At 41.7% G+C, this 13192-nt stretch overlaps 2 protein-coding genes across 12 annotated transcripts in view; both read right to left on the reverse strand.

The window, feature by feature from the left end:
* cita (citron rho-interacting serine/threonine kinase a) overlaps positions 1-10319 on the reverse strand; it is a 36622-nt gene extending 26303 nt beyond the window's left edge. For 6 of the 11 annotated variants that reach the window (XM_069517183.1, XM_020086838.2, XM_069517187.1 and 3 more), the window contains exons 1-10: positions 10171-10311; positions 9862-9985; positions 9586-9727; positions 8918-9093; positions 7873-7974; positions 4179-4321; positions 2868-2961; positions 2573-2782; positions 2171-2324; positions 733-922 (exon numbers count right to left, since the gene is read on the reverse strand). In XM_069517183.1, coding sequence (XP_069373284.1) covers positions 733-922; positions 2171-2324; positions 2573-2782; positions 2868-2961; positions 4179-4321; positions 7873-7974; positions 8918-9093; positions 9586-9727; positions 9862-9963 — 1313 coding nt within the window. In that variant the 5' untranslated portion in view covers positions 9964-9985; positions 10171-10311. Of the gene's footprint in view, positions 1-732; positions 923-2170; positions 2325-2572; positions 2783-2867; positions 2962-4178; positions 4322-7872; positions 7975-8917; positions 9094-9585; positions 9728-9861; positions 9986-10166 lie in introns of all 11 variants that reach the window. The other 5 variants (XM_020086840.2, XM_069517174.1, XM_069517210.1 and 2 more) reach the window with 3 other exon arrangements.
* A 565-nt stretch (positions 10320-10884) lies between these two features.
* On the reverse strand, positions 10885-12912 carry LOC109629082 (beta-crystallin B3-like). Its single transcript, XM_020086559.2, has 6 exons — positions 12583-12912; positions 12127-12208; positions 11905-12020; positions 11669-11810; positions 11450-11592; positions 10885-11335 (listed from the first exon to the last, which is right to left on the reverse strand). The coding sequence occupies exons 1-6, from the start codon at positions 12867-12869 to the stop codon at positions 11059-11061; spliced, it is 1047 nt and encodes a 348-aa protein (XP_019942118.2). The 5' UTR covers positions 12870-12912; the 3' UTR covers positions 10885-11058.
* Positions 12913-13192: the final 280 nt, after the last annotated feature.

The following is a 13192-nucleotide window of genomic DNA, read 5'->3' on the forward strand; positions in this document are numbered from 1 at the left end:
TCTGTTGTTGCTGCTGACATGATCCGCAGTCTCCAGCACCATTAACCTGCCACAGAATTGCCATGGGGCAACGAAATGAATCCTATCCTCCTGCATTATCATCAGAGGTTAAGAAGCCAAAGACCATTAGGGATGATTACAGTGACCAAAATCCAAGCTATAAAAGTGAGGAGCTCATTGTGCTGCACGGTAACAGAGAAAGCACAATAATGGCAGTGAGGGTTGGAGCATGTCTATGTGTGAGGTTCCACCTCTCGGCAAACCTCATTGACAAACTCAGCCGCATACCAATCAGCGCCGATGGCACGAAACGCCAGCTTACATCCCCTGGTCCATTCATTTGATACACTATGTCTGATCCAGAGGCATAAAAATAAGAATCAGAAGAAAAGAGGATCAGAGAAGAGGGGGATCCCTCCTCTTGCTCATACCTTGTCTGACACAGCATATGGCCAAACCCTTTTCAGCCCCAACAGGCAAAACACCAATGACAGGGAGACAACACCAGCTGCCCAGGGCACCACACCAGGTGACCTAAAACGAGGCTATCAGGAATTTGTTACAGTGGTTATGAGGAGTGTAATAGAAGAACAGCAGCCGAGGGTATCACAGGGACTTTGACCAACAAAGGTGTGTTAGAGAGGTGTATGCAGGAGGTATCTGCGTTGAACAGAGGAAAAAGAGGGGGTTGCCCTTAAAAAACCCAATGCAGAGTAAACAGGTAGCACTTACTCAGTCTTGGCCAATGCTGTCAATGCTCTGCTGAAGAACCAGCCTAGAAAGGGCAGATCCAGGCCCTGGAAGCCCACCGACAGAGCTCCTTGCTGGGCTGCTGAGGCTGGCCGGGGGGCTGCCTGCGCCGGCTCCTCAAAATTAGAGGTGTCATCTTCAGTGTGCAACGCAGGAACAAAAGGCGGGAGAACTGCAGGAGAGAAGGATGAGAGGAGGGAGTAAGAGAGGGCAAGGAAAAAGGAAGCAGGTAATAAAATAAGGTATAAAAAAATGTAAAGGATGTTTTTTTTTAAAAACATACAACAAGGAGAAAGGGGAGAGAAAGGAGGGGAGGAGGAACGGAGCAGAGCGGTGTGAGCCTAGAGTGCGGTAAGTCGCGCGCTGATGCACATGCTGCCTCTCAGTCCCTCCCTCCTCTACCCCTCTCTCTCTAGCACTCTCTCTCTCTCATACACACATGCTCACTCGCTCTCCCTCACTGCAGCAGAGCAAGTTAATCAGCTAGAGATGAAGCATAGAGCTCTATCTGTGCCCAGTTAATAATACAATGTGGCTGCAGTTCCAAAATAAACATTTATAAATGTAATTCTCTTCTTTGTGTTTATATCTATTGCACAAACAATTTAAAGCATTGAACCATTATTCCACAAACATTTCCTGCACGTACACACACATACATGTCCACATACACTATTCAGCGTTAATAGGGATATTATGAGTGGAAAACAGCTCAGAGCACACAGATGACTGGCACAGTTTCATAATTGCCCCATAATCACAAAATGCAGGGGTTGTTCATCTGAAAACGAGCGATTCTGCACAGAAAAATAAACACTCCTCAGCCCTGCAGCTACACGTGCAGACAACAGAAACACTGTAGAGCTGCAGTTCTTTAATGTGACCATGCTTCGCTGAAAATGTCCATTAATGTGAATGCTGCGGGTGTATGTGTTTTCCCAAACTGGTCAGGTAAAAAAATGTCAACCTCATTTTCATTCAGTGCACTCTCAAGGTTTAATGGCAAGACTGACGTTCAACAAAAGCACATGTATTTCCGTCACAGAGACCATGTCTGGCGGTGCTAGCGTAAAATCATTTGTGCTGCGTCTGTTGTGAAGCAGATGAGTTGCAGTTCTTCACTCCGCGTGTGTTGCTTCTCGTCTCTGCCCCCCTCCCTTTATGCTCCTCGGGAAAGAGCTGGCCCACTGCCAACGGCGCATAGAATCTCATTATTTTACAACTGACACCACTGGCTACACAATCAGTTTGGTGTCTATGTGCAACCGCACACACTTATTTATTTTTTAAACTACATTACTGTTTGACAACTAGTCCTATATCATCTGTCACAACATGATTACAGCAACACTGTAATTTCAAGCCAAATTGAGCTTTTTCTCTGGACAGACAAAGTCTCAAGGGAAAGGAATCTCCTCACCATGTCGTAAGTTGTTCCAGTCGACACTGGAGAAGAAAGCGTGACAGTGGAGCCCCTGGAAACCCAGTCGCTCTTTGGCTCCACACAGCAAGCTCTGCACCAGGTCTACAAACTGCTTACTGGCCTGCGGCTGCTGCGGAAACTTTAGAAATCGCTGTGGGCAAACAACACAGACAAGGATTAATGACATAATTAATATGGTCAGGTATGACTTCAGGTAAATCAGACTGCATTTCACTCAGTGCATTTATAATGAGTACACTGGGAATGCTAACCAATCAGTCTATTTCTTTACTAGTCTAAATTTACAAAATACAAAAAATAACAGGTCAGATTCAACTTATTTAATTTATAGGAAGACACAATTAATAATCCTAACAGTCTAGATGAGAGTCGATGTACCTGGAAGTTTAGGATGTTGTGAATTGTCTTAGTAGAAGTGCCATCAGAAAAAGGTGGTCTGCCGTAGATCATCTCATAGGCTATAATGCCGAGGGACCACCAGTCACACTCAACCCCATAAGTGCTGTGAGAGGAGCCCCCATTCATTGCTATCAGGACCTCAGGGGACAGGAAGTCCTGGGTGCCAACAGGCACCATGGGAGCTGCTACCTGGAAACGCAATAATTAAAGACAATAATGTCACTGTCAATAATACTACAGTTAATACACAAAGCAAACAGTATAATCTACTTACTGTTTTGTTAGCAGTCATTCTGGCAGCTGATCCAAAGTCTGCCAGCTTAATGTGACCAGTCCGATCGATGAGAACGTTCTCTGGTTTGACGTCTCTGCAAGTGGAGAGTTTAGAGGAGATCTGATACAGCATTTACAGAGCTGTTTGTTGCCTGAGTACTGTAATATGTCTACCGCTCTGATGATAATGGAATACATTTGTAAAGTCCAGCCATGTTTTGTGTTACATAACATCCCGTTCAGTGCTCCGGGTTACATTACAATGCAACATTTCTCATGTTTAGTTAATGTTTTCCTGAATTATGCACATTCAGCCTTCCAGTGAAGACAAAAGGGAAACAAACAATGATTTATTGCAGCTGTGAGAAAATTTGCCAATTAGTCTCTGGTCCTACTTTCAAATGGGTCATTACATGCCAATTCACCCAGACTTAAGAACCTTTCCCAGTTAATCTCATGGATTTACTTTAAAACAAATTCACGTGAAAATCTATTCAGTTCATAGGACCTTGCAAAATCCTCAAGCTACTCCCTCCTTCTTGGGAACATACAATTAAGCATCTATAGGTGGGTTTTCCAGCTCTAAATTGTTTTTATTATTGTAATATACAGCAAATACTATTTCCATGAATATATGTTTCAAATTATTATTATTACATTTTTGGACGTCCAGTCTAGATTTCCTCCCAATCCAATGAAAACCTGAGAAAGGCACTCAGTAAAGCTCATACCTCTGCCAAAGCCCAGAAGTCTCCTGTAATTCAGTCAAGCTGTAAATTTCATACACTCATAGATATCCGCCCCAGAGATATACCTGATGTTTTTTCATCAATTCATCCATGAATTGGTCAAAATGTCAAAAAAGACAAAAGAAATCCTGAATCTGCACCAAACCTTAATGGATTCTCACTTTGGCTATGTCCCATCCCGGCAGTGAGTTTTGTGGAAATCTGTACAGTATTTTTGGTGCAATCCTTCTAACAAACCAACCAACCAACAAACATAAACACCAACAGACAGGGCCAAAAACAACCTCCTTGTCAGAGATAATAAAAATTGGTTGAGGCTTAGAACCCACATGTAAAGAATAACAAAATGATGACATTTAGGATGGCCAAATAGAAATGTGTTACTAAAAGAGTACCTGAAGTAGAGCTATAGGATTTTGCAAGTTCCCAAAAAAACCTCACATGATTTTTTCCCAAGAAAACTCCATTATGTGAACTGGGAAGTCCTTGGTAAGCTGGTATGTAATGACCCATGATTATGTGATTCCACTGAGCCTTTTTAAATTCAGTACCCGGAGTCTTACCTGTGGATGTAGCCCAGCTGGTGGACAGCATGAATGGCCTCTACCAGCTCAGCCAAATAGAACTGAGCCATGGATTCATCAAACTGATCCTCGTATCGGTTTAGTAGGGACATCAGGTCACCACCTGGCAAGTACTCCATTGCCTGAGGACACATTTGTAATGATATATGTTGCAGTGAGCGATCAATAAGTAACATTAAAACCATGACATGCACTTGGATTTTGAATGGGCGTGTTTGAATAGAATTAAAATGAACAGATGTAACCAGCTGTGTTAGATGTGCCGTTGAAATGTTTCTGGGTGGCTATAAATAGGCCTAGAAAGCATGAGAAACAGAGCAACAAGTGTAGACCCACGTGTCTGAGCTTATATCAAAGCTCTTTTTAGCTTAAGCTAATAGGGTGGTTCTCCTCATTATAGATTCAGTTATGTAACACCAGACACTATTGCAGATTTATCTGATACTGCAGTCAGATAACTGGTCTTTCATAGCTAAAAATACACCAAGTATGATTGCAAAAATACATGTGTTGCGTGTGTTTGTGATCTCAGGCTACAAGCAGACGTGTTTTCAAAGCAAGCAACGACTGAAACAACAACATAAAAACAACCACATCTCATCCTCAGATATCTTATTGTTAAATTTTGAGAAAGCAAATGAACAAATCAACCGTGATCATGTCTGACTCAAATTCTCATTTCTGCTGTCTGCATCCTGAGCTGAAGAGCACTGGTCAGGCGGATTTGAGCTATATGGTTGCAGTCATACAGCCATGACAGGCAGAGAGCCCCTGGTGCATGAATGGTCCGCGAGACTGAATGAACGGGGAGCATTCTCCAGTGTTACCTAGCAACAGGGAGACTGGTGTCTCTCTGACACACGGATAAAGATGGATGCTTTGTATTTTCCTCCATGCTCAGTTAGGGAGCAGGGTGAGACAGAGGGGGAATGAAAAAAAGGAGGAGGAGGAAGAATGGAGACAGACACGCGGGGGCAATGACGGAAAGTATAAGGAGAGGGGGAGTGAAAGAAAAACAAAGGGCAGTATGCAGTAAAAGGCTTGGCTGGGCAGGAAATGCTGTTTCCTCCACCCTGTGACAGTCTAACAGGTCAGCAGAGAAAATATAGATCCTCTGTGAGCTTAACAGCCATCACACTGATTACATGGGATGCTCTCTGTAAGACAGAATTGACACTTTATTTCACGGCTGTAGATTAGGCCATTAGACAGACACTGGCATTTGTGGGAAATATGTCTGGGCACCTCTTTAACCAGACTCAAATGATAAGATGTCTTAATTATGTATTTGCACAGTGACTACTGAAATCCTGGGGGGGGTTCTACACAAGAAACACTGGTTGGGAAACCAGATTTGGTTTTGTTATGTGACATTGAGATTTTAGTTTCAGTTAGCTAATAAAACAACAGCTAGGCCCAAAGACTGCCCCCAGCACCTCAAGGATCCTGTCCAGAGGAGGTTGAACACAACATCATTAATGTGGACAAAATCCTAGTGGGGACCATAAAGCTAACAGTTTCCCCCTGGCTCAAAGCATTTCTTCGACATACAAGCTTTTCCTCTCAACCCTCCTGAAGCAGCTCATGTCCTATTCTGACTGATGCCCGTGTTTTTGGAAAGCACAGCTGTGACAGAAAATAAGACAAATTTACACCTTCCAGAACAGCTTAATTGTACAAAGCGTTCTGTATAAAATCATGTAAGCTATGCTGCTCTTTGTGCAAAACACACATAGAGAAATAGAAATATTATGGTTTTTGGTTTTTAGAATCAGGTCTCATCTTTCAGAATTCAATAGTTTGGAGTTGTCTTAGCTTTGAATTATAGCTGGGCTTGCTGGAAGATGCATCTTTTCACATTTATGACAGATACCAGAGGCCTGTTCCAGACAGCAGATGAGAAAATCTCCGGGTTTACTGTTCCAGAAACTAAGATGACAAACTCTAAGCCAGAAATCATCATAACTTTTTGAACCTGCTCGCCAGCAAGTTTTCTTCAACAAACCCTGAGTTTCTCTCCTGCCAAGTCTGAAGAAGCTTCTCACATGACACTTCATATTCTCAATTATACAGTAAATAACAAAGCAAATGTAAGAGCATGCTAATTTGCATTCATTTAGGTTTAGAGAACATTCAAATCCAAATTGGACATTGGTTTGCTAACAAAGTACTATCTTTACAACATTTATAATCTATCTCTTTTTACTCAAGGCTTCATCAGCAGCTCAGAAACAAATCTACACCCCTCTGTAACACAGAATCTGTGGGCTTACATTAAATTACATTCCCTGCATTAACCACTAAAATCTATGATATTCTTTAAGACAGGACTCTACATTTTGTAGATGATATTTTAAATTAAAGTGATTGGAAACTGTTGACAAATAAATATGAAATAGACATTTTTTACAGAATAGAATTTACATTTTCAGTTTCAATGTAGATGCTTTGCAAATCACTAAAATCATCTTTAGAACTGGGTCAGACTATGAGGTTACAATCTATTACTATTACTTATTTCCAATCTGTTGAATCTATATTTTCTTGTGCAGCCAGCAGCACTTTATTCCCACCATGTTACAGGTGAATATATACATTTAACAGGATTTCAGCACCTCCATCCATCCATTAAGGAAATTAAAGTCTGCTAAATAGTGTAGTCTTGTGAACTACACTGAATAAAATGTATTAGGTTTAACTTATTGACACTTTTGTCCAACTCAGACTATTGCAATGCTGCTGCACTTTTTTTTAAAGATAAATGTAGATTGCCAGACATCAATCTTCCTAGTTTCTTTTCTAGTTCGATTGGATTAAAATGGAAGGCTCTTTATTTACCTGTTGCCATGATTAAATGTATGGAAGCTCCAATTATCCATTCGCTACACACGTGTAACCCAGAGCGAACAAACTCAGATCAACTGTTCTTGAACATGTTTCCATCTCAGGGTTCATCATCTCAGACCTCAGGGTCGGGGCTCAGAATTTCTTTTGATGGCAAACAAGCATGTTTCTCAACATGCTCTGAAAATATATTTAACGTGTAGAAAATCAAGTAATAAATGTTAAAGAATAATATAATAAAGTATAAAATGTATCAAATAACTGTCTACTAATATAAATACTAAATTAAATACAAATTCTTCAATGCCACTGCTACTATACAGATTTTACTCAGTCAATATAAGTTATTTCATGATTTTAAGCGATAATTCAAACTTGTGCAAACCATATAAATCAACTCCTTAAAATGTATATTATCATCTGTGTAAAGAGACCAAAGCTACAAAATAAACTGAATTTAGATATTAATTTAATTTGTTACCGCAAAGTCAGTAACTGACTTGTGTGTGAACTGAGAACCACTGCATCTTCACCTGGTTTAATTAAGGGCATGTATTTTGACCACACATTAAAATGCAGTTAAAACAGCCTCTTTTGTAAACAAGTGGGATTAAATGTGTTTCTCAGTCAGCAAGCTTAAATAAAGAGGCTACTTCTAGGCATCTACAGCACAAAGCCGGCCCTCACCATGACTGTAGGAAGTGCTACTACATATACCATTTAACACAGCTAGCCCATATCATGTTAATTACCTGCCTCTATTATAAACAATTATTACAAAACGGAGGAACAAAATCAACTGATCAAATTCAGAAGCCTGCAGTCTCACCAGGTAGACGTGTTCTTTATCCTGGAAGGCGTAGAGAAGCTGTGGGATCCAGGGACTGTTGTTTAGAGAAAGGATCCTCCGCTCTTCTTCATGAAAAACCAACTGAGGAGAATTGAAAAAGTAGGCAATCAGACAAACATTGTAGGACAAACTGTTAATGTGAGCAGTGTACAATCCACATCAACTCATCAATTTAAAACATTGATATGAAAACCTTTAGGGTATCAATGGCGTTTAAATGTAATATATGTGTTGCATTCATAGAATTCACAAAACATCTAAAGCACATAACAATCTCTTTTACTGAATCATTCAAGACCTCTCTTCCTAGCTTTTTGCAAGTTTTATTGTTTGCTTGTTAAAAGTGAGATGACACTTAAACTGATGCATAGTAGTGACAGGTGGCATGAGCAAAAGATTTCTAATTCACACTAGTTGTTCATTATATTGCTCACATCAGATTCCATCCTGTTACAGCTCATGTAATATTCTGACTGAAATGTGTTCTATTAGTCACATGCTGGAGAGCGCAGCTGTGAATTAATGTACATAGATGTATTCAGCCTTACAGCACCCCCCAGTGGATCATTTTCAGACTGCAACTTTAGGGCACAAAATAGATAAAAACACTGTAGGAAGCTTTCAAAGAGGATCGTGCAAAATGGAAATTAAAACACTTAGTGCCATAGAAATAAATTCAAAGCAATAAACTTGGGAAATGAACATTTATGAAAGTTGGGATTTGTTCACGTTTCCTCTTGTTCATCTGACTTTTCTTATATTTTCTGTTTACTTGATGATAAACAACACAGTTTCTGGTCAGTATCTGTATTCATTTTACATTTTTATATGAAATACATCTGAATGAATTAACCTTTAAATTTGAAATCCTAAACCACAAATCTAGCAGCAAAAGTGGCTTGAGCTTTAGGTACTGGTTGAAATGTGGGCAGAGAAAAGATTGCATGTTGCAGCCAAATGATCATTGTAACCAAGATTTTTTAAATCCCATTAGAGCGTTTCCCCGCCATAAACAAATACTTACATTTTCCTGTGTGCGCAAAACTGTCTTATCCATGACTTTCAGAGCACAAATGTCTCCAGTGGCTTTCTCACGAACGACTTGGACTTCAGCAAAGTGGCCGCGGCCGACCACCGCACACATTTCAAAGTCATGGACCCCCGGCTGCAGGGCCTGCAGCTCTGAGACAACTTCAGAAACTGTTTCACAAACAAACAAAAAAAACACACACAGAGGTTTCAAGCCCATTGTTTGTGCGAAAGAAATTCAAACAATGTTTAGGATACACTTTTCTCACATCACAATTGAAAGATGATATAAGAACATTTTTGAAATGTAGCTCTTATGGATTCAGATCAGGGCTGAGAAATAAAAAAGTATCAATAATAATTGCAATATAAAATCTCAGTAGCAATCTATTAATAGTCCAATATATATCAATATATTGCTTATTCATTGTGCAAGTCCACTTAGGAAGTAACACAAGATAAATGCATCTCAGACTTGTAAAATGTGTGTTTGTCAGGCTCTGCTCATAAAGAAAAGTGTAAAGACACAGGAAATGTGTCATGTTCTCCAAAAGCAGAAACAACAGCACCACCATCATGCAGTTCACACATCAGACTACAAACTAAAGTAGTTTAAAATCTAAACAAACAGAAATGTTGTACATGTGTAATATGGATGCTTACACTTGTTGACAAAGTTCGCCACAGTATTAATCTGCATCAGCTCCGGGGAGGTGCACTCCTGGTAGAGGAGCAGCAGAGCCTCCAGGAACTCTTCCCGGCCCACAGTGCATCCTCCCTGCTGCCCCCGCAGACTGGCACGGCCCTGTGGACAGCGCATCAACACGGGAACAGGAAGTCAGCGACATAGCCATGACTCCAGCTGATTGTAAACCGAGTGGAGACTGGATTTAATCCAGATACAGAGCATCAGCGTCAGGATCCAGAGCCACACTTTACCTGGAACACCTGGTTGAGTCGCGAGCTGCGGCTGGCGATGGGGTCCGTGGAGGAGAGCATCGTTTTCAGGCTCCCCTGACTCACGTACTTAAACTTCAACATGGCTTCCTAATAAAAAACTGACCTGAGGACATGACACACATCGAAGTGAATATACACGTGTACGTGTGTGTGTGTGTGTAAACACTGCGTCTCTTTGTAGCATGCTAAACTGACATTAGCTAACGCCTGTCTGCTAACGTCGCTAACCAACAGGTCGCGCTAACACACGCTCACACGTCTTGACCTGAGGGATGCGGGTGTACTCACCGTGTGCCATGCAGGTGGATGTGATTCTTATTTTTAATGTACACGAAACATTGGTTAGCACACAGCACACACTCTGTTCCTCCCGGTCAACGATATTTCCGGTTAACTTTCAAATTTTGCGCGTTCCCCGCCCACCCCTCGCGCTTGTTGAGTGACGATGACGTATGATTGAGTGATTTTTCTTTATGGGCGGGTCCAACAGTGTTTTGAACCAATGGCAGATGGTCCACCCCTCTCATCAGGAAGTGACTCCGCTTTGGTTTAGAAATATTGTGGAAAAAAATAATAAATATAAATAAATAATAATAATAATAATAAATTCAGGCTGGCCAAAATCAAATCAAGACATTTCCTGACTTTTATTCTCTAATGTGGATTCACTTTTTATATACAGTCTATGGTCAAGCTCCAAAATCACTGGCTCCTACATTTCCCATAATTCAACCATTTGCATGATTTTGTTTGACTTGACCTGCTTTGGATATTTCTTTCTTTTTTTTAAAACAATGCCTCAGTTTGTAACACAGGCCTTTTGTTATAAATGGGTTGTCTCAAGCCAAGAGACCTCTGATTACAAGGGTTATTTTTACAGATTGGAGTTTCTCCAGATCAACAGAAAAAAAATGCACAACTTTTTTATGCGTTGAGTAGTACTCCTTGTTGCAAGTAAAATAATATTCAAGGTAAGAATGCAATAATGTGCAGATTGCCAAAATCAGGGCCAAATCTTTTTATTTCCAACAGAGATACATGTTTGTCAGTTCCAAGTTTTCCAGAATTGCATGGTCAGATAGTCTAAACTAACAGTTGGTGTGTTGGTGTGACTGGCTCCTGGCTCGCTGCCTTCATCTTGCCCCAGTTGCTGTGGGAGGTGCCGGAAGTGTGCCTTTAAGATTGGGGTTGAGTTTGTGATTTGGGGTTGGGAGTGGGAGTGGGATTAGGGTTAGGACTGGGTTTGGGTTTGGGATCGGGATTGGGGTTGGGGTTGGGAGGTGTAGGGGCAGGGGCAATGTAGCACCCTTTCTTGTGCCACTGCATGTCCCGCACACGTCGGACGGACTGGATTTGAGGTGCAGTGGCTCCCCAATCATTCCAGTGCTTGAAGTCTCCATGCTCAAACACATACTGGCTCCCTCTGTAGCCTGGATACCTGTATCCCACCCACCTTCAGAGGGAAGACAATGAGTAGTATATCACACTTGTGGGGTGGTGAAATGGGCAATTTAATAAGAGAACAAAACAATGAATAATATTTATGTCTGAGAGGGTTGCAGCTTACGTTCCACTGACAGCCTTAGCACTGGCCACACGGTCCTGGAAACCATACGCCCACAGACTGGGGACATCATCATCAACTATCTCCATCTTTCTGCCTTCATAGCCTGTGTTCTCAAACAGGTGCATCTTGTGATCTGCACTGTCCTGGAGAGAAATTCATCAGCTTTGAGCATGACTTGCAAGAGTCTACATCTGCAAACATCACACCCATCATACTGACCACTTTCAGGGGCCTGAATGAGCTCAGGCTGTAGGTACTCTGCCAGTTGATCCAGTTGGTCCAGGTGCTCCAGCGAGGATACTCTCCTCTCTCCAGCACATACTGCTCTCCTGCAAAACCTGGACGCTCAAACCCCACCCACCTGAGGACATGGAGAAAACACATCACGTATCAATGCAAAATATGAACTCTGAGCACGGTAAACAACTCGGATGAGGGGAAACTGAATCGCTCACGGTCCAGACTCCACGATGACTGAGCCAACTTGCTGTGTCTTCTCCCACATGTCTTTACATTCACCAGACAACTCCACCTTCTTCCCACGAAAGTTCTCAAACTCAAAAACCGCCAACTGCAAGATAAGAAGAGTTGTGGAGTTGATGGCTTGATCAATAAAGTCCCAGCCCCATGATGATTCTGACATTTCCATTTCAACATCAACAGAAAAGCTTTTTCACCTTATATGTTGCACCGGCTCCTCCTTGGCCCTTCTGTGCAGGCAGCTGGTCTGGGGTTCCCTGTTGTTCTGTCATTTTCCCTCTACAAAGCACAACAACTACATTTTTAGAGATTTTGCATTATTATTTTCATTAAATGCATAGAATACATTGATGTATCCTGCATCCCTGGAAACATAATATAACTTTAACACATGGTTGGTCGTAAAAAAACTGCTTAGGCCCAATCCAATTGCCCATGAACAAAAAAAAAAACAGCAAGTATTTGAATATCTAATTTTACTGTAATCCTAGTTGTGTCTGTTGCACAGGGTATATACGTATAAGACATCAATATGGCACACACAAAATGTCAATAAGGAAGTTCTCATCTGCAGATAGAAGAGGAAATAGGGAGAACGTAAGCGAGAAAAGGCCTCTCAGGTATAGAGGGATGATCTTTTTTTAGTTTTTTACCTGGATGGCTTGTGCTTCACTGCACCACGTAGGAGCCTCGCTCTCCGTCTTTCCTCTGTCTTATCTCTCTTTTCTGTTTGTCTCAGTGTGAGGGTGTGGGTGTGCAGGCCTGGCGAGCGGGTCAGTGGAGGCCAGCGGGGGTATTTATGGTTTATTTCTGGCCACAGCAGCAAAAAGCCTGTTGATGCAGCAAGTCTGTCGTGCCCATTGTGTCCGTCACACTGCATCTCAATAGGCTTGCCCCTCTGTCCCTGGCACACTGGCAAACACTGCCTGGCTCTGCCCATGCTGCCATCCTGACCATGATCCTACAGTGGGCACACGCACCAGTTGCCAGCCAAGAGAATGAGCAGGGATCAGTCTCACTCAGCACTATCGGCCCCACCCAGCTATCTTTCTCTGCAGTCTCCCATCTTCTACCTGTTTCTTTAGCTTTCACTTCATCCAGCATCCAAAGCGCTGCATCAGATTTCTTGCTTTCTTATGGTGCCACCCACCAAAACATGAATAATTGTATTGACATCTATTGTAATAGTATTTCAGAAAAGATAATAATCATTGGCCCTGACCACAGCAGGCATACTTCAACCATTTATTGGTCTATTGGTTA

The sequence above is a fragment of the Paralichthys olivaceus genome, chromosome 2 (genome assembly GCF_024713975.1).
Source record: "Paralichthys olivaceus isolate ysfri-2021 chromosome 2, ASM2471397v2, whole genome shotgun sequence".
NCBI classification, from domain to species: Eukaryota; Metazoa; Chordata; class Actinopteri; order Pleuronectiformes; family Paralichthyidae; genus Paralichthys; species Paralichthys olivaceus.